Below are 25,934 nucleotides of genomic sequence, written 5' to 3'. Positions count from 1 at the left end.
ACCGCTAAGTTGCAGATGTAGTACTGAGTGCCGGGTATAAAAGTTGTGACGCGTAAGAAGCGTCTCACACGTCCCTTCTCGTTTTTTCTTAGCTTTTTGTTTTGTTTAAAGTGTTCGAAAAGCTAATCCTTTGCTTTTGCAGAGGGAAAACACCAGCAACCCGTAGATCAACATTGACTGCATTATAACGTGCTGACACTGGCAGGAAATTGTCATTAGATAGTGGCTCTGGTAACCTTTTCGCAATCTTTTGTTGTTCTTATCGCTTAATTAGCTTATTATATCTATATATTCTTACTTCGCATTCATCGGAAATACAGACATTTTTTTTTAATAATTTGAACACTTATCTGTATGCTCTCTCCTAAAATAGCTTTAATTAATAAATAATTTGTCTCAATTGCTTTAAATGAAAAGTGGGCTTAGAAATTTAATATGTATTTCGGTTTGGAGTTCGATTTTTAGTCCATTGTTCTCTCCTTTTTCGGAGTCCAGTTTTCGTACACTTTGTAGGGTCCTTCGATCTGGATGGGGAATTGCACAGGGATCGTGGCACTGCAGCTTCTCCATGCAAGTACGAATAATATCAAAAGCCTCCTGCTACATGAAATCCCGCCCTTGGGGTTTCCTGCCCTTGGGCAAGTCCAGTGGCCACAACATAGTCATCGGAAATGATTGCGTCACAAACAGTAATGGCCAGGAAGAACCTTTAATTTGGCTGCATGCCAACCAAAACGAGAAGGGACGTGTGAGACGCTTCTTACGCGTCACAACTTTTATACCCGGCACTCAGTACGACATCTGCACTTTAGCGGTTATTTGTCAAATTTTACATTTTTTCTTCATCTGTCATCTACATCAACAACACTGCTCACGCCAACACGCTCCTTTAGCTCGCCACCCTCCCCAGGGGCAGAGGCCATAAACAGCGCGAAGCAGACTGGGAATGCTGCGGGACGGGGTGGGTTTGGCCACTGCAAATTAATTTCTTCATTGTGGCTATAATAATGAACCAATCGTATTCCAATTTGGTGATCTGATAGATATGGTCATTCCCTACGAAATGGCGTTAGTTTTCTGCTATCTTCAAAATTGTAGATTTGGGAGGTTTTCGCCCTTTTGCGGAGGCGGAAGGGGGCGTGGCTCATTTTTGAAATACACTTGTAACAGTGTGAGCATACAGAAGTCTGGATGCAACATTTGGTGGCTCTAGCTCTTATAGTCTCTGAGTACTAGGCGCTCATCAGGACGGACAGACGGACAGACAGACAGACAGACATAGACTCGGCTATTGATGCTGATCAAGAATATATATACTTTATGGGGTCGGAAACGTTTCCTTCTGTGCGTTACATACAACCGTTATTCGCACAAATACAATATACCCTATTTACTCTTCGAGTACCGGGTATAAAAACATCGTTGGGCTTTAATAATGTAATTATTATTACTATTTATTCTACCTTCTAATATTAAGTTTTTTCTTAACCAATTATCTTACCAATTGTTAATTTACATACATAATTATGTATGTATAATTTAGAGTCTAAATTTTAGACCATTCATGTATTAAAAATATTGGGTCTAGATATTTTTTATGCTATATTTTCTACTTTTCGCTTCTTTTACTTGCTTACTAATGTTTGACCAAGATCATTATTGCATTTCGGTTCTTAGTTGTTACCAGCTTGCCAATTTTTTAATATTTATTTAAAGCTCAGATAGTCATCTTTCATATCGGCTATTTAATTTCCAGCCAACTTTATGAACATCTGTCCAAAGTAAATCTCATCGTCTTTTTGTTTTTCTAGTGAGTTTTTAACGGTTTATTGACTGGCTGCGGGCGGTGTCTTAACTGCTGCAATGTCGCGTTTGCTGCTTAACAAGCTGCGCTCCGGCTCCATCCGGATGTGGGGTTTTTGGAGGTTCGGATTGGGCAGGGTGTCTTGTCGAAATTACGCTCATAAACGTGACTTGACATAATAATCTGGCTGGCGCGATTCCGACGGTTCCGACTCGCCCGCTGGCTTTGTCTTTTGCGCTTTTGCCTTTTTGATTTTGATTTTTTTTTGTGTTCTCTGCCCTTGTAATTTCTTCTCTTTACTTTTTGTGGTAGCACTATATATCCCACGCTTTCCTTTTTCTGGTGTGGATTCCAAGGCGGCGCTAATTTTTTTAGGTGTTCTCTTTTTTTAATTTTTTTTTTGCGGTCAAGTTGTATGCTTTTTCTTCTCTTTGGGGTCGAATATGGCAAAAATTTCATTAGTTTTACAAACAAGCTAACAAACCGACCAAGAAACAAATATTTGCGCTTGAATTTTTTAACAGTTAAGCGGCAGTTTCTGTTGTTGTTGTTCCTGTTTCTATTTTTTCCCAGCTCTGGCGAGTTTTTATCTTGAGAAACAGGGAATAAAAGAAAGCAAAAAACTGTGGAAAAAAAGTGAAAAAGGCAATGGGTTGGTACCATCTGGGGTTATGGCCCGGTTCTAGGTGAAGCCAACAGACTCCAGGGATATCAAGTAAATAAACAGAAAAACGTATCAAAGAAATCGCTATGCGAGAGGATTCCCAGCGAAATAAATAATGTGGAGAGGTTCAGACATTCTCCACATAAACGAAATGGAAGCGTAGGGATTTAAATTGTCTTAGAAATTTAGGGCTGCGATAAAGAATGTGTTGTGCAAACCCGTTTAAAACATGCTCTATTATAGGTCAGAAACCAACGCAAATTCGCATTTCAATCGTATCACCTTTTCTACTATGGTGGTCTCATCAATGCTAACTCTGCTCTATCTTCCTCCTCCACTCTTATTGCAGCATTTACTCCAACAACAACGTGCCATACGCCAAAGCGAACAACAAAAAAACATTACAAAGCGGACAACTCTCTGAGAACATCTCAGCAGAGGTGCGCTCTTTCCCTAAACACTGCGGTCTTTAACTTTATACTTTGCACTTACAACAACAACTGCACTGGGAAGAGAGAATTAAAGATGATATTGTCCACGCACTCCCCATCTCACTCAACCCAACTAGAGCATAATTCAAAGCAACAACACACACACACATTGCAAATTTTTTTTTCTTTTTTTTTTTACGTGCGGAACCCAGCAGAACGCAGCCCTCCTCCCGCCCAACCGACCGAGGGGCGCTGACGCATGACGCGCGGTGCGATTAACCGAACCGGTCGAGAGCATGCAGGAAAGACAGATGTTAGGCTAATATTCGAGGAAAATTAGGACTAAACACAACTAAATTAGAGCAACTATAGCTAAGCAAGCAAAATTATCAAAGTCAAAAATTAAATTAACTACGGGAGAGGTAGGCTAGTATAAGAGATTTAAGAAGAGGAAGGGAGTGAGTCGAGGATATAATGTGATAGAGAGAATTAAAATCCGAGCATAACACTCTAAAGGGCTCGTGCAAGGCATAATTCGATCTACACATTGGAAGGAACAAAGGAATATAGTTTCTAGTGGGTCTAATGGGAATCGTAAAGTTTACGCGGCTCAACAAGTCAGGGCTGTCTACATCCCCCTTGATCAAGTTTTGCATAAAAATTACACCAAGCATTTTTCTACGACTAACTAAGGATGGAAGATTTATTAAAAGAAGTCTACTACGGTAGGATGGCAGTCTCACAGTTGCACCCCAGTTAAGGCCCCGTAGGGCAAATAATAAAAAGTTTTTCTGTACTGATTCAATACGGTCCTGATGTATGTTGTACTGAGGGCACCATACACATGAGCCGTATTCTAAAATCGGACGAACAAGCGATATATAGAGAGTCTTCGTTATATAGGGGTCATCAAATTCCTTTGACCACCTCTTTATAAACCCAAGCACACCGATGGCTTTATTTACCATGGTAGAAATGTGTTCAGAAAACTTTAACTTGGGGTCATTGCGGAAAATTATAAGTAAACTCGTGTGATAGAAAGTGTTCACAAGGAAAAGCTGCAGAAAAAAATGTCGAAATTTGTTGTGAAAAAGCCGGAAAGTGATGAAAAGTGTTTGGAAAAGTAGGAAATGAAAAGCGCATGTGTGTGGAGATCCAAAAACTCAGGAAAAATTTTAAAAATATCAAGCAAGTGGTCAAACATTTAACAATCTTCATGGAAATAGGCATAGAAAATGGCTATTGTGTCGCAATTTCAGCGCTGCTTCCCACGCTCGCTTCCAGTAATGGGAATTCGAATGGATAAAAGGCAAAATAGCGGGACCATCAATATCGTGATGTACCACTAAGTTTGATTTATTTTATTAAATGTTTTTTATACCCGGTACTCGAAGAGTAAATAGGGTATATTGTATTTGTGCACAAAGTGAATGTATGTAACGCACAGAAGGAAACGTTTCCGACCCCATAAAGTATATATATTCTTGATCAGCATCAATAGCCGAGTCGATTGAGCCATGTCTGTCTGTCCGTCCGTCCGTCTGTCCGTCTTGTTTGTCGGCTAAATCTCAGAGACTATAAGAGCTAGAGCCACCAAATTTTGGCACCAGACTTCTGTATGCTCACACTGAAACCAGTGTATTTCAAAAATGAGCCCCGCCCCCTTTCGCCCCCGCAAAAGGGAGAAAACCTCCCAAATCTACAATTTTGAAGATAACAGAGAACTAAAACGCCATTCCGTAGGGAATGACCATATCTATCAGATCACCAAATTGGGATCCGATTGGATCATTATTATAGCCACAATTAATTTTCAGTGGCCAAACCCACCCCGTCCCGCAGCTTATAGCAGCACACTCTGCTTCGCGCAGTTTATGGCCTCTGCCCCTGACACATCTCTGCCGCTGCCTCTGCCGCGACTCTGCCCTGACCTTGCAGTGTGTGTCTATAGGGGAGGCGAGCTAAAGGAGCGTGTTGGCGTGAGCAGTGTTGTTGATGTAGATGACAGATGAAGAAAAAATGTAAAATTTGTTAAATAACCGCTAAGTTGCAGATGTGGTACTGAGTGACGGGTATAAAAGTTGTGACGCGTAAGAAGCGTCTCACACGTCCCTTCTCGTTTTTTACTGAGAAGGGGAGTACGGTGGCAGGCAGTACACCGCGATTTTGGCAAGTGTGTGAAAGCCTTTAAGTTTTAATTATACCCGGTACTTGAAGAGTAAATAGGGTATATTGTATTTATGCGAATAACGGTTGCATGTAACGCACAGAAGAAAACGTTTCCGACCCCATAAAGTATATATATTCTTGATCAGCATCAATAGCCGAGTCTATGTCTGTCTGTCTATCTGTCCGTCTGTCCGTCCTGATGAGCGCCTAGTACCCCAAGTGTATTTCAAAAATGAGCCACGCCCCCTTCCGCCTCCGCAAAAAGGAACAAATTCCGTAGGGAATGACCATATCTATCAGATCACCAAATTGGGATGCGATTGGATCATTATTATAGCCACAATGAAGAAATTAATTTGCAGTGGCCAAACCCACCCCGTCCCGCAGCATTCACACTCTGCTTCGCGCTGCTTATGGCCTCTGCCCCTGACACGTCTCTTCCTCTAACTCTGCCTCTGCCTCTGCCGCGACTCTGCAGTGTGTGTCTATAGGGGAGGGTGGCGAGCTAAAGGAGCGTGTTCGCGTGAGTAGTGTTTTTGATGTAGATGACAGATGAAGAAAAAATGTAAAATTTGACAAATAACCGCTAAAGTGCAGATGTAGTACTGAGTGCCGGGTATAAAAGTTGTGACGCGTAAGAAGCGTCTCACACGTCCCTTCTCGTTTTTTTCTGCGAAGAAGTTAGATTTTCACTCTAACATCCCCAAACCTTTCATCCCTTTGGTACCTTAAAGCTACAAATGCCGGTCTCTTCAAATATATTTATTTTCTTCATTCATTTTGAGTGTTGCTAATTTGCTAGTCCACTCATGTGTGCAATGGCATGGTTTAATAAAATCTAAACAAAAATCTGCGACAACCCATTTTTACGGTAATTAGGTGGCACCGTGTTGTCCTTTGGATCCGCATACGGCCCGCGGCCAAAGACAACAGGGACACAGGAGCCCTTCTACCCGTCTAGGAGTCGCCTGGTCAGCCCCAGTAATATTTATTTTATTTTTTTGTATGCCGCAACTGTAGGTGATAAAACAGTAGGGAGTGCGGCATATACGAATATTGCGGGGAGCGAGTTTCGTAATGGATGCATCTATTAAGTTCCCTGAAATTTAAATGATTCCGATTATATATTGAAGAATGAATGAATGAAGAAAGCTCCTTCCTATTTGCAGTGCATTTGCAGTGGGTCCTTTGCCGGACACACACACACACAGTATCTCTCTCTCCTCCCATATCACCTTGTCTCATAAATTATGGCAAAGAGGTTACTTTGTAATCAGCAAATTAACTTTATCGCCAACGGCGCTTTATGAATGTACCAGTACATGTTGGGTGGGTCGATTGGTATGTTAGGGGCGTGTCCTCTCGCTCGACCTGGCCTCTGACGTTGGCCTTTACAGAGGGGGAAGAAAACTGGCTGTTCCCTGCCAAAATAGATTTATGTGTGTGTGTGTGTATATGAAATTTTAATAAATTATATTAAAATATTAACAAATCAGTCATTAAATCATGCTGGAAGGCAGACAGGCGGACAGGCGGGCGTTTTCCTGTTGGATAATCGAAATTTGAATGTTTACACTTCGTGTGGGTGTTGTGTGTGTGTGGGTGTGTGCGTGCATTGGGGAGGGTCACATAACTCATAAACATCCCCTTCTCCTTCATTTGTAGCTACTGCGGTCTCTCTATATCCATCCTCTCTGTAACTGCTATCCCCTCTTCCAATTGTATCTACAGCCCTCTCATCTCAAATGTACATACATATCTACCGGCCGCTCTTCCAACTGTATCTAGAGCCCCCCCTACACCATCTGTATCCCTAGCTGTACACCCTGAATGGTCGCGATTTGCGGTGTGTCGCGGTTTTGTTGGCATTGGGGATAAATACAGAGATAAAGAGAGAGAGGAGAGAGTGGCTGATGCAGAGGCAGAGCCGGCAGGAGTGTGGCAACCAGCACATGCGGTAATTTACCTAATTTTCAATGCCGGTTCTCCCACCCTACAAGCCAAATTTTTTGTGGGGTGGGATGGGGCTACTGATTGGATTTCACAGTATTGTACCCCCCCTCCCAAATCCATCCTCATTCAGCCGCCGCCCTGCCGCTATTCGCGAGAGTTAATCGAATCTGCCTTTTATGTTGACGCATTTTCATATCAGACAAAATCCTGCCAACCAATTTTCTTGTTTGCATTCGATTTTTCACTCCTGGGGAATGGGGGAACGTTCCCCTTCTTTTTGATTCACTAATTTCTGGCCATACTGCAAACAGTTTTGTAAAAGAAACCTCCCAACAATTATGTTTGTCTACGAAAATGTTTTTGTTTTTTGTGCACCAGAAATTTAATGTTGAATCATAAACACTTTGTGGGAGGTTTATGCTCTGTTTGTGAAGGCCAGAGTTACCTTTGCGGGTCCCTCATTAAAGTTGCCTTATCTTTCATCTTTAATCTTGGGAAATGACTGTCCAGGAAATGAACTCTAGAGCAGTGCGGGTGGGACATATCCTTTCCACAGAATATTGTTAATAAGAAAAAGGCAGGAGCAAGTGAAATCAAATAGCTGTCAAAATGTCAATAGCAAGTTATTTTAATTTTATTAAGGGTCACAGTACATGTATGTACATATGTATATACATATACATAGTATATGTATATCCACCTGCCAGACCCAAATCTAGGAGTGGCACATGTGTTGCCAAGACCGTTTAATAAAGCAGGGATTATCGCCAAGGCATTATTTCAATCACATACCAAGTGTCGAGTATTTAGCAGACAACACATCGCCCCAACCAATCCCATTCCCACGGACGGATGTATCTCCACGGTTGTGTGTATGCCCCATGTCAACTGAGGGGCAGAGAGTGGCGCTTCCCTAAAAAAAAGCCAATAAAAATACTTTGTTTGACAAATAAAAGCCACAGTGAGAGGAGCTTTGGCGATAAAATGTTGTAAGATAGCCGCCTGGCAGGGCAGGGTATACTCTCGGAGGAGTCTCAGTCTGAACTCCCTCCCACCCTGCCAATTGCCTGTGTTACTGACAGGTCACATGTGTGGCTGTGTGGGTGTAGTGTTTGTGCCGAGTCCTCACATCGCACTATGGTCCAGATGACCACTTTTCTTGGCCAAAACTAATAACTCGCGAACAGAATACGATTTTTTGATTTAGTCTTTTGATATTAGTTAAGAATAGGAAGAGGAAGGTTTTTTTAAAGGGATAAATCGGTTTTTTATTTTTTTCTCAAAATGTTAGAAGCAAAAAAAGGATGGGAATATGTTTAGCAGATCACGATTAAAACTTAAAAATCTACGATATTCGCATTTTCCCACAGAGCATGCTCTTCAGCAGTTTCCATTATAAAAAAATATTACACTGGCTACACTCTAGCCCTCCAAAATAGCTAGTGACTAACACTAATACTGACTAATGACTACTTCACAATTTTCTTCTTCATTGTGTTCCAAACGGCAAAAAACATTGAAAATTCTCATTTGAGGTTATGATCTATAAAGGCAAATTGTAAGAGTTGTGGTCAAATGTGGCATTTGTGACTATATACATTTTAGCAATCATTTAGTGCTCTACGACACACAATAGATTTCAAGGTGGGACTAGGTGGCACTCTATTAAAAAAACTTTCTCAAAATTTAGTCTTTACTACGAACTGATACATATTGAAGGCCTCACTTTGACACACAATTACGAATACATCGCCAACCACTAGATACCGTTCGCAATACAGAACACGTAGTAAAAACCCTACCTAATAAAATGAATCCAAAAAATTGGATCAGTTAATCGTATTTTTCAATTAATGAGACATTTAAAACAGCAAAAAAAGTGGTACATTTTCACTGCACGTGCTTTTCAATAATGACCGCTGGGTTTCACAGCTGATTTTGGGAAAGTGGCGTCATCTATGCAAATTTCTGGTACGCAACTTTGATGGTCACTCTTTTTCTAATACAGATCGCCAAAAACCAGTCTTGGTCTTAACTTTTAAAAATTGGCTTTTGGCCAAGAAAAGTGGTCATCTGGACCATAGTGCATCGTTTGACTTTACGAGCCAGTCGTAGTGCGCCGTGCGACCCTTGGATGTGTATGCTATGGCTATTGTTGCTGCCTTGAGTATACCTTACATCTGGTGTGGGGTATGATTCTCCGCTCCTTAAACTTCAAATCTCTGAGATGCCATTTGCTCTCTTGTCGTAAGTGGGAGATGAATTCTTAGAGTATTGACAGTGTCGTTTTATTTATTATCACCATTTTGTTATTTGCTTTCGACTTGCTGCAGCCTTAGCAGATCTTGTTGATGTTGTCGACAACTGTCCCACATCTTTCTTCGCTTTCTGTTTGACAATAATCAAGCCTGACGACTTTGCCTTTTCATATATTTGCCAACATGAGACAGCAGAATCGGCGGCGGCGACGGCCATAATATATATTTGTGTGTGTTTATTGTCTCCTCTTTGGTTCTCCTCTGTCTTTTTTTTCGAGGATTAGTACATGTTTTTATGCAGGGTACGAGTTGTATACTCATAGTGTTGATACAACTAGTTTTATACATTTCTTTGTAACGTAAGCTCTAGAGTTAAGGATCATTCTGTATCGTACAAATATTCAAGGGTTGGAAAAACGAGACAAGATGTTTTTATTTGCTAAAGTTGTGTAAAAAGGGAATACCTTATCGGGTGTTCTATTTAGGAGAAAATAATGTCGATAATTAAATTTTTGTATTCTAATAATTTTTTTTTAATTTTTTTATTTATTATTATTTTATTATTATTATTATTTTTATTTTGTTTATATTCATTGTTATTTATTCATTAATTCATTTCTATAATTTGAATTATTAATAGATTGAGGAAAATATTTGTTTCAGAAACTATTTAAGGCAAAAAATCGTTTTCTAACATTCAAGTGTGGTTCATAGACATACACATACATCTAGATTTTTCAATCCTGATTCCTTGCAAATATTCGTTGTTCCAAGGTATCCCTTATTCGAAATGTCAAATAAAATATTATATTTTAGATTTTTTCATATATGTATGAATATTTTTTCCGCGCACATATTTGTACTTAAATAGACGACCCCGTCCATCATTTGCTCCATCACTGGCATTCTCTTTGTGACTTTAAACGATAACTTTAAAGTAATCTGTGATGTCATCGTCGTCCCTTTCGTGACTTTTCCTCATGCTGTCGGCTTCCTTCTTTCAATTTTTAAGCGATGGCAGGCGCGGGGTAAAACTAATTAAAATTGTGGCGCATAAATATGCAAACGAGAGGAGAAGGGAAAAAAAAAGATGGAAGCCGCCGTTTTGGGCGGCAATTAAAATGGTAGAACAACTTTTGGGGGTCGTGGAAGCCTCTCAAGCACGTTTCGATATTGGAAAATGTTTCTGTTATACTGTATCTTTTCGTGTGTGTTTTGTGCGTTGGATTGATGTTTGCTCATATCTTGCAATCAATGCACACAGAGAGAGACAGACATAATTACAGTTGGCACATTAATCAAGTGGTCAGAATATGTCAGGCTGCTGCTTCTCTCTGGATCTGCCTTTTCCTATATCCAGGAATTGTCTCATCAAAATTGCTTTGCTTAACGGCTTGTCTGTTAGTTAATTGCAGTCACCAACACATTCAAATATGTATACCAACACTCTCAGCCACACTCGCACAGAGAGGAAGAGAGAGAAACGCACACACGCAGATGACGCTCAAAATTTCAATAAATGATTGCATACTTTCGGACGCTGAAAATATGTCATCGGCATTGGAAAATATGTACATATGTATGTTTGGATGGGCTTTGAAGCACCCATCCCTCGTTTTGATGGTTTCCATCCATCTCCACCACCCTCTGCCACCATAGAGTGGACAAATTTCTGGCATTGGTTTGATGGTTGTATATACGGCTTTTATTTGATGATTGATGCACTTTCAAACCATGTTTATTTCTCGTCGCTTTTGGCAATGTTTTGTATGAAGATTGCACATGTTACTGATTGATTTTGAAACTTGGCAGGTAGTTGAAGATATCATAAGCTTTGATTACATTTATCTACTGCCAAAGTTGGCAATTAAATCAGAGAACCTTTCATATCTAAATGAGGATTAGTATTTTGCAATAGGCAATACAAAATTTGAAGATTTCACCATCTATAATATATTAAAATCCATTTAGGTTCTGTGAATGTTAGCAAAAAATGTTTTGACTGTTTTGCTGATGAGCGTTCTCTGATTTTTCAAAACGAAAAATTTTACATTCATTTTTGAGAAAGTATAAATAATTTTAATTCCAAATTACTAATTTTATTTCAGGTTTTTTTCAGTGTTTTTTAATGTACATAAATGTATATGTATTTAGATAACTAAGGTAAGTGCGATCTTTAAATAATATACATACTTTTATCTATACTTTCTTCCATTTTCATTGTTTTGCCGTATACTTTCAATCTTGGATTTCTACTTCCCACTTGTCTACCTTTAATACTTCTATGTTCTACTATTAATTCTTGTTTTTATATTAACAAACCATTAACATTAAATGTCAAAAGTTTTTTTAACAGCGTCAGTTAAATTTTATAGACTCTGCTTTTATTTCGACTCCCCAATTACTGTCTGTCAAAAGTCTGTTTTTTTCGTGTGAAAATCAGCACGTGTGTCTGTCCCTCTGTCTCTCTCGCTGTCTTGTTTGAAAGGCATAACAATGATGCTGACAACAGCAGCAGCTATAGCATCAGCGGCAGCATCACGACAAAAATCAGTCGTACCGATAGAACACAACTCCATAGTTAGTCAAACAAACAGAGGGGACATTTAGGGGACAAAAACAAAAGCATCAACAGGAAAATGGCAGACAAACCAATCCTCAAAAATCCCACCGAATGTTGAAAAGCATTTACAAACATTGTGGTCGCTGAAAAAATACTCTTGTCACAGAGAGAGACAGAGAGAGAGAGAGAGAGAGCAAGAGAGAGGGTGATACGAATACAGAGAGTGTTATATAATAAACACATGCGGCTTGGGGTTTTTGCGGGCTAACTAGACTGTCGTTCGTACAAACGGACGGACGCACTGTCAAACATTCGGGACAGCGGACATCAGACATCAGACGGTGGTCAGGCGGACACCAGACACCGGACGAGCGGACAACCGGACCATCGCTGCCCGTCAGTGGCACTAGAACGTGAGAATCGCAGCCGCAGAGATTTGGCTTTTTATTGGGAGAGCCACCAACACCACCGGCATTATGCGCATTTTGTTTTGAAATCAAAGCAGCGACGACCCCCACTCATCTCTCGCCACTCTCCACTTTCTGTGTGGGTTGATTAGCTATAGGTGCAGGTTATCATGGAATTTGGGGTGGAATAAACAACAACAAAAATCGGCAATTAAAAGTGCAAAGAGGCATGAAAGAGCTGAACCCATAAAGAAAACCCACTCCAACTCTTTATGCAAAACTATGTAAATGACCTTATGAAAAATTACCTTATTATGTCGAATCAGAATGACGATGCAATGGATTGTAATTTCATCATTTCCCCCAATAATCATGGACTCAACAATCAATCGAATGTGCGGCGGGGTAATCGGCAATCATGCAACACGTGTGCGACATACAAGCACAGAAGTCCGGCCGGTAACCGAGAGAGAGTGAACCCATTGGTCCACACGTGACATGTGACATAAATTCCGGCACTACCCGCGCCAACAACGTACAGTGCGGAACACTGCAAGCAGTGCGAATGGGATTTTGCTTTGGCCTTTTTCTGATACAATTTTCTGTGTAGATTGCGTCACTCGAATGTGTGCAAATTCCGCATTGCAAAGCGGTTTAAAATTAAACTTAATTATAAACCGAAACCCCAACAATAATGCTGCCGTTGCCCCGCCGCCCAACCAATTTGACTTACATGAATGAATGAAAAGCCCCCTAGCCCTCGGACTGATAAGCCACGCGTCGTCGCGCGTCTCAGTTGGGCCGACCAGCACCGCACAGCCCCGCCGACCGCAGCGCGATTCGGTAGTTAGGGGAGCCAAGCAAATCGCGCGACTCAGCATAATGCCCCCAGTCGCCAGTCGGCAGTCCGACAAACCCCAGACACTGCTAGACATTTGAATTAATTCAAGTCTTCTCTCTCTATCTCTCTCTCTCTCTTTCCCTGTGTGTGTGATTACTGGAAACTAGGGAAATACTCATTACAAGTGCCCGCCCAGCGATGTTTTATGGATTTGTTCAACACCTTTGATTTCTAATCAATTGAAGTGCACTTGAGATAATATTCAGGAACTACTGAACCTAAATTCGTAGAGCGATAGCAGGAACTACATGCAGTGCATAGAGTTTCTTGACTCATGCCAAGTGTTGTACTTATTTTATATATCTGGTAGGAATGAACTCATGGGAATGCCCAGGGAATCATTTTGGTCTCATTGAGAAGGGTTCCTCCTTGCATAGATTTTGATGAACAATACCTTTAACGACGCCCAATTAAAGTGTATAAAAAGTATATGCAATAATATTAATACATAATAATAAAAAAAAGTAGAGAACACAATATATAATTTTTTTTTCATCTTTTCCCGAGTTTTTAAAATTGACATTTTGTTAAACTCTCGTCAGAAACAACCACATTTTTGCATTTCAAAGCTTAATATTTCCCAGACGGTAAGCCAAAACCACAAAGTGTTTGAGCTCACTTTTTAGCTGCATCAATCATCTTTTCAGATAAACAAAGTTCTTTAAAACCACTTTAAAAAAAGTTCTGCCATAGAAAAAAACATAATTCGTTAAAAAATTTATTAATCTATCAGAAAAAGTCGTTTAGGTTCGTTGAGGAAAAAAAGTTCGATTTCGTCGAGTAGTGTAATCAGACCCCTGAAACATACCACTATCATAATTCTAGCACGTTTAACGATCTCTTCCATGATAAAATCTGAAATATCTCCAGCAAAATATCTTGATTTGAGTTGAATTCCAGCTGACCTTTAGTGTGAAACAGGGTTCGGCATGGCCCTATCTATTGTGCATAGATAAACTCTACAAATTTTGCTTCATCAGCAAAACCAAAGACAGCTAGACAGTCACTCGTCTGGGTCTTTGTGGGGGGAGGGATTGAGTTCCCAATTCCTGCGGTTGACCGACCCGATCCGACCCAACCCACTTTTGGTTTAGTCATTTTACTCACGTGCAACGTGTACCGGGGCCATGTTGTTAATGGTCTATTAATGCGGTCGCCAGGTGGAAGGCATACCGTTTCTATCCCCATGCCGCCAAGCCAAGCCACGCGTCGTATGAGTAATATGCGCAACGACCTTCAACAAGTTGCCAAGTGAAACCCAACGGTACATACTTCCCTCTCCCTGTTGTTGGCTTCGACTTCGGCTTCGACTACGACTCTGCGACGGCGAATGCTGTGCTGTGTTGTGCGGCAGGAAGCGTGTTAATTAGCAAATACATAAAAAAAGCATGCCGGGAAATACGCACATAGATACAGAGCACACACACGCACTGACTTGTGAGTAGTATCTGTGTGAGTAGCTCGGTTGCTGTGCTTAGTAGAGGTACTGCCCGGTTTTTGATTTCAATGCATGACGGAACAAATCTTTGTGCTATTTCTGCAAATTTCGTACATTTGTTTTTGGCTGAAGGATGCCCTAACTGGTTTTTAAAATGTTATAAAATGTATAATAATTAAATTTGGAACCTTTTTCGAATTGTGACTTTAAAAAGTTTGTATTCATTAATAAACTTATTTTGGGTACCATAAAAGCTTGAAAAATCCGTTCAAAAATGCATTAAATAATCTACATTTACCACATTTTTTTGATGCGGTTTCCACAGCTTCCAAATTTATTTATTTTAAATGTATTTCATTAAATTTATGTATTTTATATTCCCTAATCGGATTTCTTTGGTATTTTTGTAACACAATCTTTAATATCTAATTCCCTGATGGTAATATCTTCACTTCAGATAAATCCATTTCGCCACAATGTCCTAGACAACAATGCACTCTGTTCGGATTACTTTAGCACGAGGGAGGCATCTGGTAATCCATAGATTTGTTCTTACCTTTCAGCCTCGACATGCCTTGGAATGTCTCTCACGTTGTGCCACGTAATTGAAAATTAACTTGTATGCGACGTTCTTGCAACGTTCTCTGCCAAGTATTTAGCTCGCCATATGCGTGCTGCATACCAAAAATTAGCAACCAAAATAGAAATAGAAACAATAGAAACACACGGCAAAGAGGTGTACAGTTAAAGGTTCCTAAACAAGGATATTTATTCACAATACTTGAGAGGGGGGTTGTGGAAGGGGCAACTAATTAAAGCTACACACCGACTAAACACTAAACTAAATGCTAAAGATACTAATCGATATACTCTATAGATTGGCTACCAAAACTGGCATTGGATGGCAGAATTCATGGGAGTGCCCCTGGCACACTGAAAGTACTCGGCAAACTGTGGCATCTGACTCAAGGCATAATTGAGGCGCGTGCTGCCCATGTCGTGGTATCTGTCGCCCTCGTCGCCGCAAAAGAAATGCGAGAACTGCAGGAAATAGTATCTGCCATTCGACTGTCGGCTCTGAGAATCCTTCATGTAGGTGCGAAACGCCAGCCGCGATCCACTGACATCCGAGGTGCGTTCATTCAGCACCACAGAGCTGTCGTTCAGGCACTTGACGGCCTCCACATACAGTGGCTGCTGTTGAAGCTGTTCGCTGTAGTCACGCATATTGCCCTGAACATCGTAGTCCACCAAATCCGTATCGAAGGCATGCAGCATCTCGTGGCCCAATGTGTTAGCCAAATCTCCGTAGAGCATTGCCGGCCAGAACTCAGAGTGGTAGAACGGCAGCTGAGCGTACGAGTACGGAATAATAATGATATTCCCCAGGCAGTAAAAGTAAGGCGTGGCATCGATGTTGTCCGTGAGATCGGGCGAATGATTGTTGAAACTGTACCATAGAGCCTTCTCTGTGGCGTTGGGATTGTCCTCCAGTTCTGCCGTCAGCGAATAGTAGTAGAGCAGGCTGTTCAGATGGTTCTCGTGAAAGTCGTGGCCCACAATCCAGTTTCTGTCGGCGGCCCAGAAGAAATCCTCCGTGACATTTCTGGGTACATTTCCGACATTCAAGCGCATGCCCAGGACCTTTGTCTGCAGCGCCTCCACTAGTCCTCTGTTGAGATTGAAGTTGTTTTGGTCCAGCGTCTGCACCAGCTGATCCTTGAGCTCTGTGAAGACACTGTGGATGACACGTTCATCGGATGGTCGCTGCTGCGCATAGTATACCCTCTCGTAGGCATAAATCATGGGCAGATAGAGGGTTCGACGCATGTGACGAATACAGGCAATGGATAGGGATTTCGAAGACTCCAAAGGAGACGATGATTGGCTACCCAATGGGTTGTGTGGCAGTTGCAGTAGATGGCTCAGAAATCTAGCAAGGCTGTACAGATTCAGTAGTAGTCTGTCCTGTCGATTGAGGTACAAAATCAACTGCCTGATGGCCGACAGCTCATCCACTTGGAACGAATGATCAGCATTCACCGATGAACGATTCAGCTGCCGCTTCAGGGCTCCCAACCAGTCCAATTCCGGCACTCTCCTGCGAATCTCCTCCAGCGTCAGGTTGTGAAAACTATCATCCGCAACGTTGGGCTTGGCCAGCCGGTTGAGGTGTACCTCCAGTCGACTAAACATCTCTTTGAGCTGATGAAAGCATAGATGCCGCTGTGGTAGTGCCTCATAAATCTCCCGCGTGAAATTCAGACTCAGATTGTGGTTGTGCGGCTGTATGAAGATCATGTGCTGGCTGATGTTGTGATGCCGCACTTCGATTTGCACATAATGATCGTGATAGCCATACCGTCCCAGGATAGAGACCAGCTGCATCCAGTGGGAGGTGTCCAGCGAGGGCAGTGGTGGCAAATGCTGCAGATATTGCCTAAGATTGGGACTTGTCAGCACCGTGCAGCTCTGGTAGTGGCTCAGCAGCTTCTGTTGCATGGGATAGCCATGTTCCGGTGCACTTGGATCTTGCAGCAGACGCAGGAATAAGTCCTCAAAGCGCTGATTGATCTGTGCCTCACTTATCGTTGTGGCTGTGCCACCCTCGCCATGGATGCGCCGCCAATTGCCACAGGCATAGGCATAGAAATCTACACAGGGATCCACATCTCTACGCACATAGCTCTCCAGTCTACGGATATGCTGCCAATTGATCGCAGGACTGCATTGGTTTTGGTATGGGCAGCTCTGATTGAGATGATGTGTAGGGGGCATTGCCTCGATGGAAATCGACAGCAGCAGCAGCAGCCACAGGCCTCGCGCCATTTCTAGAGCTTCCAAAAGTTTGATTTGAAATTTCTTTTTTACTCAGTTTTCACTTTGATTTCTCTCTTCTTTTTTCTTTGGGTTATTTGTTCCAACTGGCAATAGCTGTAGGCCTTTTGCTTGGTTCACTTTGTGGATTTTTAATCGCAATCATGTCAAAAATTTAATGGCAAAAATGAATTTCACAATTTACCGCGATCGTTTCTCAATTTTTATTTTTGAATTTTGTATGGGTTTTCGGAACGATTTGTTGCGCGTTTGCCGCTTGCTAAAAATCAACTAAATAATCGTTTCACGCGGTTCCGTTTTTTATGTTAATTCTCGCATTTCCATTACCATTCTCCCATTGTGCTGTTCGTGTCGGCTTGTGGTCTCGGCTCCAAACGAAATATAAAACCCATATACTACTCGTTAAATCCCTCTTAAGTATTTCTCGATTCACTGTCCGGTCGATTATGGATGCCAGTGTGTGTGTGAGATTCTTGCAGCTCGGCTCTTTTTTTCGCTTGGTTAGCTGATAACGCTTGAAGCGTTTTAAATACGTCTTTTCTTTTGAAATTCTTATCTATGAAAATGCACTGAACGCATTAAAGTTAAGAGAGTTCCAAGAAGAATATTTAGAACCCTAAAGTTTTATGGAAACATGAAAGAAAAGATGCTTTCTGTAGGGATTTATCTGAGAATTCAATAAATGTATCAGAATTTTATGGACAAAATATCACTTACATCTAGCCACATAAAGAGCACCCCATTATGGAATGTTATTTAATATTCAAAGTAAATGTTTATTGAAATTTATGTTTAGTTTATTTTGTACCTTTTTTTTGTTTTGTATTTTCTCTCAGTGTACAATTAATGACACTCACATTCTCTGTTCTCGCTGTGTTAATTGTTACACATAGTGTTTTAGTTATTAATTGCGATCGTTGCTCGGCAATCGAAACCCGATTATCTGTTTGAAATAACGTATGACGCAATTTGAGCTGCAATTCATGATTGCGGCTAACGATTAACGATTAACCTTAAGCACGAGAGGTGATCCCGTGTCAAGGGGTCACGAGTGCGAGTACGAATACATCTACTGGACATTCAAACATAAAGATAGTGCTCCCGATTCAATGGTTATTTTGGGAGGAGGCTTGTCCATGCACATTGCGATTTTTTCAGGAAATACTAAAATAGTTTCCAGAGATCTTTTAAATTTGTTGTTATTTTCGGAGTCATTGGACTCGATAAATAAAACAAATTATATCCATATAAAAAAGATAAATATTAGCATTTAGTCCTTAACATGCATTTAAAGGAGGTTTTTTTTTGTATAGGTTTCTAAGATAATACTCACCTATGTGTATGTGATTCAAACAAATTTGTTTCCTTTCTCTTCAAGCCCAATCCCAAAAACTATTTAAACATTCATATTTCATCATTTTGCATGGCATAATTTATTCATGGTTTATACTTCAATGGTTCCTAATCAATAAGCTGCAATCCGTCATTTGATTTTAATTGATTCCATTTTAATTAATTGCAGTTTAGCAAACAGAAAAACAAACAAAATAAAGAGTGTTCGGAGGACACTCACCTATAAATCCATAAGGGGCTCAGTAAAAATGCCACAAAATATATATATTCATCAATCATTTTTAATACGTGTGGTGTGACACTTTAAATAGGTGAAACATTTTTCATTTTCCGTAAAGAGAAAGTCACACTGCATTTATGCAAAATTATTGAAAATAGTTTCAAGGCACAAACGTGGGCGATAGGAGACAAAGAGAGAGCGGAAATCGTGTGTAGAATGTTGGTTTGTATCAAAGGGAAAATCAAGCGAAAATTATTTATATTAAAATTTTGCACTTTTTTCGGCACATAACTCCTATGATATCATCGTATCGTTTATGTACGAGTAAACCTATGAACAAGGCATACCGCCAAAGCGAAAATATGCAATTTAATTTATTAATTTATTAACAAGCGAGCGAAAATTAATCTCTGCATCCCCAGGATGGGTCCTGGTCCTGGCCCTGGCCAAAAGAGAAGAGAGAGAAAGGCCGTGAAGAATGCCGAGTCGTTAACGGTTCAATGGGAACCCAACACTTCCGCAGCAGCTCCTCTTTTGTTGGACATGCAGGCAGGCAGAGGCAGCTTTGCTCGCCTCACTGCGCTCCAAGGACCCAGAACCACTGCCGAGGACGCGTACGAGGACGCGTACGAGGACGTCAATGGACGCCTTGTTGAATCACCAATTTCATATTTCAATTACGCCTCACAGGACTTCGAGAGGGAATATACTTGTACAAGGCAAGAGGCTTGGCTAAGGGAAGGATATACATACATATGTACATATATAGATATCTGAAAGATAGAAAAAGACTGTCAGTAGATATACTGAAACAGAGTCGGAGACCTTCATCTCTTCCTTAACTTATAGAGAATATATAATTTCTAGGTTCTGGCATTTCGAGGGTCTTATAAAAGTAGAAAAATACACAACTCTGGTTAAAAATTGAAGAAAAATATTATCGGAAATTGGTCAAATTATTTATCAATTTCTAAAGCAATCTAAAATTGTTGGACGTAATCAGCAAAGTTGAAGAAAAGAAATATAAATAAATAAGTCATAATTTTCGCTTAAAGATCTTCTTTAGCTCCTTTCAAAATACTCATTTCCAGCTCTAGTTGATACCTTCTAAAAATGTAGACGGAAATTTATTTCAATGTACTTTAAGTATCTACCATTTGCCGAATTTATGCATCTCAACATATGTATCAGTTCCTTTGTTAAACTCTTAAGTGTGTCTTAACCTCTTAACCTAACCGAACTCTTTTGCTGTCTTCATTATTTCTTCATAGTTTATTTTTGAACCAGTGTTGATATTTTTTCTTGGGAAAATCTACACTTTCGCATAGTGTGAACTATCCCCCTTTTCTCGTTTGCCCACTTTTGGCCAAGTACATTTTCTTCTGCATTTTCGCTGAGTGAAGGCGAGCATTAAAAATATCTGTGGTTCACTTCCACTTCCACTGCCATTGCCAGCGCCAAACAGAGCAGAGATGAAGAAAAACTCTTGCACAGCGAAGAGGTTTTTCCATCCGTATTTCGCTCTCGAGTTACTCGCGGAGTAATTCAATTCAATTTCCGGCGTACAAACGATATTAAAGTTATTGAAAGAACAGTTCTGGGAGAGAAAACAAACAGACAAAGGAAAAATAGAGAGAGCGCCAAAATGGTGGAAAACCTTTTACTTTTCCAATTTGTTGTCTAGACCAAATCGTAAAGAATAAGAAAAGAGAGTGGTGCCTCGTCTTGCAGGGAAATATGCCACGTGGTTATTAGCAAATTGAAATTTGTCTGTTTAAAGGGCATGCCACCGACAATAACGACACAGATTTCCATTCACTCATGCAGGACACATCATCATCATCATTGGGAAACCAAAATTTGGCACCTGAGGTTGCTCCAAAACACCTAAAAATCTTGGCTTTCCATTTGGATTTTCATTGCTTTTTGGCTGTGATTTGCATAAGGTGGCAAATGGCACAAAAGTTTTCACATTCCCGAGCTCCATTCCATCCAAACGACAAGTTGTACAAAATGTACCAGACATATTTACTTATATGTATGTACATATATGTACTCGAATGTGTGTGATTTTTATTGTGGAACTGCTGCAATCCGCTGGGGTCTTGTTAGTACTCGTATTTGCTGGGCAAAGAATTCTCCAAAGTGGGCTAGGGGAATATTCGTTTATGAGGTTTTAATTGCTGTTGAAAATTTAAGAATACATTTTTACATTTGTGTGTGGCATTTTTGGTTTAACTTTGGTGTTGTGTTTTCCTTAGAAATTCTTGCTCTATCGTAGCCTTTTCAATGTTCTTTTCGATATCTTTACTATTTTCTCGCTCTCTTGTAGAAATCTAGAGATTTCCAAGTCAAAATTACCTCTTGTACGTACCATAATCTTGTAGAGTGTTTTCCCTGTGAAAGTGATCATAAAAATTATTCAAATGATTACCTGTTGAGTATATTCGCAGGTCACTTGAAGGCGCAAAAATTTCCTGGAAGGTTGGCGAAACCAATTAAAAGTAAAAACCCATTCTACTCGCAGCTGCTACAGGAGCTTACCTGATTTGATCAGTGCAGATTAGCGGAATGTCATAAATTTATTTTGTATGTACCTAAACGCACCGAACCTAAAGCTACCTGCCATTACTATAAGAAGCGCGGTAAAATCTCAGAGCCAGCACAGTTACAAACTGGAACGTCTAACGTGAACAACGAAATACCAAAATGGTTCTAAGCAATTCCACACCCAACCAGAAGCCGCACCACGAGCTCATGGTTGACACGGCGGCCATGAATAGCGAGGATCTGAGCGAACTGCTGCAACTGAATGCAGAGATTGAAGAGAGAAGACGATCCAGTCGTCACAGCAGTGATGCCTGCGGCCTGCTTCGAGCCACCATGACACGAGAGGAGCTCTTTGAGATCTCCTCGCTGGATGATGATCGCTTCCTGAGCGCCTTGGAGCATCAGAACTCGTATGCCACGCCATCCAAGGCGAGGGTGCAGGTAACGGACCTGGATCTGTCTAGCATTGAGAATTTGATGAGGTACTTTGACGAGGAGGTGCCCGTCACACCCACCAAGTCCGCCCAGGCAGCCAAACTGGTGGCTGGCAGCGGTAAGGTGGCCAGTGCCATTGCCAAGCTGGCGAATCAGCAGCCAGAGATGGTTGTCAGTCCGCCCAAGCCCAAGGTGGATGCTGGCAAGATAAAGATTAGCGAACTGAAGCAAAAATACGAACAGCAGCAACAGCCTGAAACGCCGCAAACATCCGGCAGAGGAGGAACTGGAGCCAGCAAGTCAGCGGGGAAATTGCCCATGAAAGTCAAGGAAATGGCACAACTTTTCAACTCGAAGATTAGCCAAGTCATGCGGCGAGGCGAAGAGCCACAATATGTCCAACTGCACAACGAATTCTCGCCCGAGGCCAAACCGCAGCCGCAGTCGAGATTGGAGTCGAGACAGGGCCCGTGCCTGGTGGCCGAGGAGGTGTTCCGTGAGCTGAGTGTGCGGGATAAAGCGTTGCTGTTCAACCAATTCGTTGGGGATATGGCAGCAAAGCATCCCAAATTCACGGCCCATGCGGCGGATCTCAAGGCAAAGGTAAAGAAACAGATGGCCCGCGGCGAGGTGGTGGCCGAACAGCAGGCGAGTGTCAAGCTGTTGGCCAAAGAGCTCGAAGCAAAATGCATCCTCGAGCCTGGCACACCACCGCGCCCTGCAGGACTATCCACCACATCGAGTCCGCCAAAGGAAAGCCGAGCTGTGGAGGAGCAGAAACCAGAAACCTGCACCTCCAATTTCCATGTGAGCACACTGACGGTGATCCTGAAGCCCAGTCCCGAGCGACGAGCACCACAGCCCCGGCCAAGACGTTGTCTGGAACGTCAGAGCGAGAGTCATGGGGGAGAGGGCTCGCAGAAACGGAATCTGGCCTCCATACGCAGTGTTTTGCCCATCGAGGCCTTTGCTCCGCCCAAGAAAATCCGTCGAACGCGTCAAGAGCGAATCGGCGCCGACCATCAGATGTTTTTTCAGAACGAGCCGCTGGAGAGTCTGTTCTACAGTTGGCTAAGTGCCGAGAATGGTGTACAATTCGACATTACCTGCGTGTCCAACAGCGAGCAGACCATAGAGATTGCTCTCGAGGAGACAGAGAGCTCCTCGGGGCAGGCGACGCAAGAGCAAACGGCCACATCGATGGGCGAGGTAAGCCAGCGATCGGCAGTGGAGCGGCTGCTAGAGGAGGCCATAGCCAAGCTGGAGCTGGAGAATAAGGTGAAAGAGTCCAGCCAGTCGGAGGAAAAAGAACAGGACACAAAGGACACGCCAACAGTGACGCCGCGAAAGGTAAAGCGTCAGGCACCGCCAGTGCCAGCGCCACGTCCAAGTTTGAGTCAAACGCAGTCCACGTGCGCCATGTCGAGCAGCTCGTCGAGTCGCAAGCAATCGGAGGCTGAGGAAAGTGAATCCGGGTTGTCTACACTACCAAAGGTAAGTCCTTACAAGCATATCACCCTCCTCGAGCATCCTTTAACATTTTTTGTGTCCCCTAAAAGATTACCAGCGATGAATCTCAGCCCGAAATGCACAAGGAAAATATGCAAACGAACGACTTTGACTTTGCCAAGCCGCAGCGTCCGCCACGCAAGAAGAAAATGCGTCGCACACTCACCTGGAAAAAGGAAAATTCCATTGTGGAGGCCACTGCCAATGCCATTACTTCCACCGACTCGGACTCGGATTACAAGCCAACTTTGGCAGCACCCACCAAAAAGAAGATTTCAACGAATATGCAAATGCCCGAACAGAGCTACATTGAGCTGGACAAATCGCTGATGCGGCAGGTGAACTCTCCGCGAAAGATCAAGTCCGCCTACACGCTGACTGTGATGTCGTCGCCTTCGCCGAATGCTGACAGCGATCAGTCGCCGGCACAGACGCCAAGGCAGTCGCTGGATCAGACCATGAGGGATAGCTTCATCGATCAGGGCTTTGAGACCTGCTCGAACGATGCCACGGATGGTGGCAGTCCCTTGAGACGTTCCTCCATGGGAACGACGGGTGGCAAGCCATCGGGATTTTCGACACCCGTCAAGGGTCGCCAGGCGGTGAGCCCCGCCCAGCAGCAGCTTTTCAGTCCGATCTTGACTCCGGCACAGGATAACAGACCGAGACGCAGCTCCTTGGCCATGCAGGTGATTCGAGAGGATCATCCTTTGGATCTAGATGACACGCCCAGCTCTCCGCGGACGCCCTGCAGCGAGCGGGAGTTCTTTGCGAATGCACCGACAATGGAGATGAATTCATCACAGGACGACCTTCCGGCACCCAAGCCAAAGTCAATGTTCTGGATATCCGCTGGAGACTTTACCGTCTCCCTGGAGATCTTCCATAACACGCCCGAACGTTTGGGTCTGCTGTACGAGATATTCACGCAGAAGAGCTGGGAAACGCGGGACATGGCCTTTGGCATCGATGCGCACAAGTTTACGCGGGGCGGCAGGCTGGAGGCCAAGCAATCGCTGCCCGAGCCTCCGGCCAGTGTGAAGGGATGCTCCCACTACTGGTTCGCCAGCGGTGATTTGGCCGTTCCCTTCAGCGGCAAACTAATGTCCGGCGAGAAGGTGGAGCGGCTGTTTGAGTTCTTGGATGCGGAGCTGAACGAACAGGCAGAGCTGCGCTTTGGCGTAGATCATCTGGAGTTCAGCTGCGTGCCCGAGTTCTGGCCCACCACCCAGAAGTACTCCATCGAGAGCAGCTACAGCATGCTCGTGGGACTGCAGACGGGCGCCAGCAATGGCCTGGAGGGACGCAACAAGTACTCCTGGCCGAATATTGGCAGCAACGCTAACAACACCATCAAAACAAGCGACCTGGACCAAACGGAGTTCGAGTCGGATAGTTTCAGCAACAACAGCGGCAGCGGCAGCGGCAGGCTCTCCTTCTCACCGGATATGTTCTCCCTCGACTACGAGGCAGTGCCACTGGATGAGCTGTTTGCCAAGGCGGCTCCTGTGGTCCGCTCACCAGCCATGTCCATGCCCCAGATGATGCAGGTCCTGAAGCAACAGCAAACAAAGCTAAAGAATGTGGAGGAAAGGATACGCTGCTATTCAAAGCCATCGAATCTGTCGGATGACTCGCTGGAGCATTGCCGCAATACCCCGGAATATGTGAAGAAGCTGCGCTCCATTATCCGAGCCATCGACAATATTGGCCGGGACAATGGATTCCGCACCTGCTCCATGGAACAGCTGGAGAGCTTCATGTATTTCCTCAGCGAATACGCGGATGTTTGTCTGGCAAACTGCAGCGAGCACATGGACAAAATATTGGACACTCTGCTCGATCGTCGTTCTGTGGAGGTTTGATAAAATATTGGACAAAATTCCATTTACAATTGTAATATGTCTTTAGCATAAGCATCTTCAGCAAATTAGTTTTAAAAGCCAACAACATATAATGTTAAAAATATTGTATTTTAAATAATAAAATTTAAAAGAAAAATCTAATACAAAAAGCGTTGACTTTGAATGATTTTATGACTCATTACTTGCCATTTCCGTTGTCAAATCTTAGCTCTGCTCCAAGAAAATTACTTCTTAGCCTTCAATCTGTTCTGTTCTATGCTCGTCGACAATCAATTTACGCTTAAGCTTAATTATATATAATTTTTCCCGCAAAGACTAGACCATATTCACGGAGACAAAAACTAAGATAAAAGTCGCATGCGATACACTTTTGGGATTATTATTGTGCCTCCAAAAAGCATGCAATGCTTTTTGGCTCAGTAAATCTATAAAATTCATGTATGTATGTACATATTCATACATATGTTTGTATGAATGTACATACATACATATGTTTATATGTTAATTAATATCAGGCTTTATTTCACAATTTTTGGCAAGTTAAAAGATAGCAGCAATCGAAGAATATTTTAAATT

General features: G+C 42.4%; 2 protein-coding genes across 3 annotated transcripts in view; one reads left to right on the top strand and one right to left on the bottom strand.

The window, feature by feature from the left end:
- Positions 1 to 25,416, top strand: part of LOC117900687 — a 32,452-nt gene extending 7,036 nt beyond the window's left edge. Inside the window, exons 2-4 of one of the 2 annotated variants that reach the window (XM_034811135.1) lie at positions 11,388 to 11,442; positions 21,453 to 23,478; positions 23,544 to 25,416. In XM_034811135.1, the coding sequence (XP_034667026.1) occupies positions 21,709 to 23,478; positions 23,544 to 25,358 (3,585 nt within the window). In that variant the 5' untranslated portion in view covers positions 11,388 to 11,442; positions 21,453 to 21,708 and the 3' untranslated portion in view covers positions 25,359 to 25,416. Of the gene's footprint in view, positions 1 to 11,387; positions 11,443 to 12,688; positions 12,700 to 21,452; positions 23,479 to 23,543 lie in introns of those variants that run through there. The other variant, XM_034811136.1, reaches the window with a different exon arrangement.
- On the bottom strand, positions 15,331 to 17,692 carry LOC117900688 (neprilysin-4). Its single transcript, XM_034811137.1, has one exon. The coding sequence runs from the start codon at positions 17,415 to 17,417 to the stop codon at positions 15,471 to 15,473; it is 1,947 nt and encodes a 648-aa protein (XP_034667028.1). The 5' UTR covers positions 17,418 to 17,692; the 3' UTR covers positions 15,331 to 15,470.
- Positions 25,417 to 25,934: the final 518 nt, after the last annotated feature.

This window comes from Drosophila subobscura, chromosome U, assembly GCF_008121235.1.
Source record: "Drosophila subobscura isolate 14011-0131.10 chromosome U, UCBerk_Dsub_1.0, whole genome shotgun sequence".
Taxonomy (NCBI): Eukaryota; Metazoa; Arthropoda; class Insecta; order Diptera; family Drosophilidae; genus Drosophila; species Drosophila subobscura.
This window is presented reverse-complemented; position numbering and strand designations above follow the sequence as displayed.

What these genes read in the sequence shown, in the direction of transcription:
- LOC117900688 (XM_034811137.1), bottom strand. Translation starts at nt 17,417, where the DNA reads ATGGCGCGAGGCCTGTGGCTGCTGCTGCTGCTGTCGATTTCCATCGAG.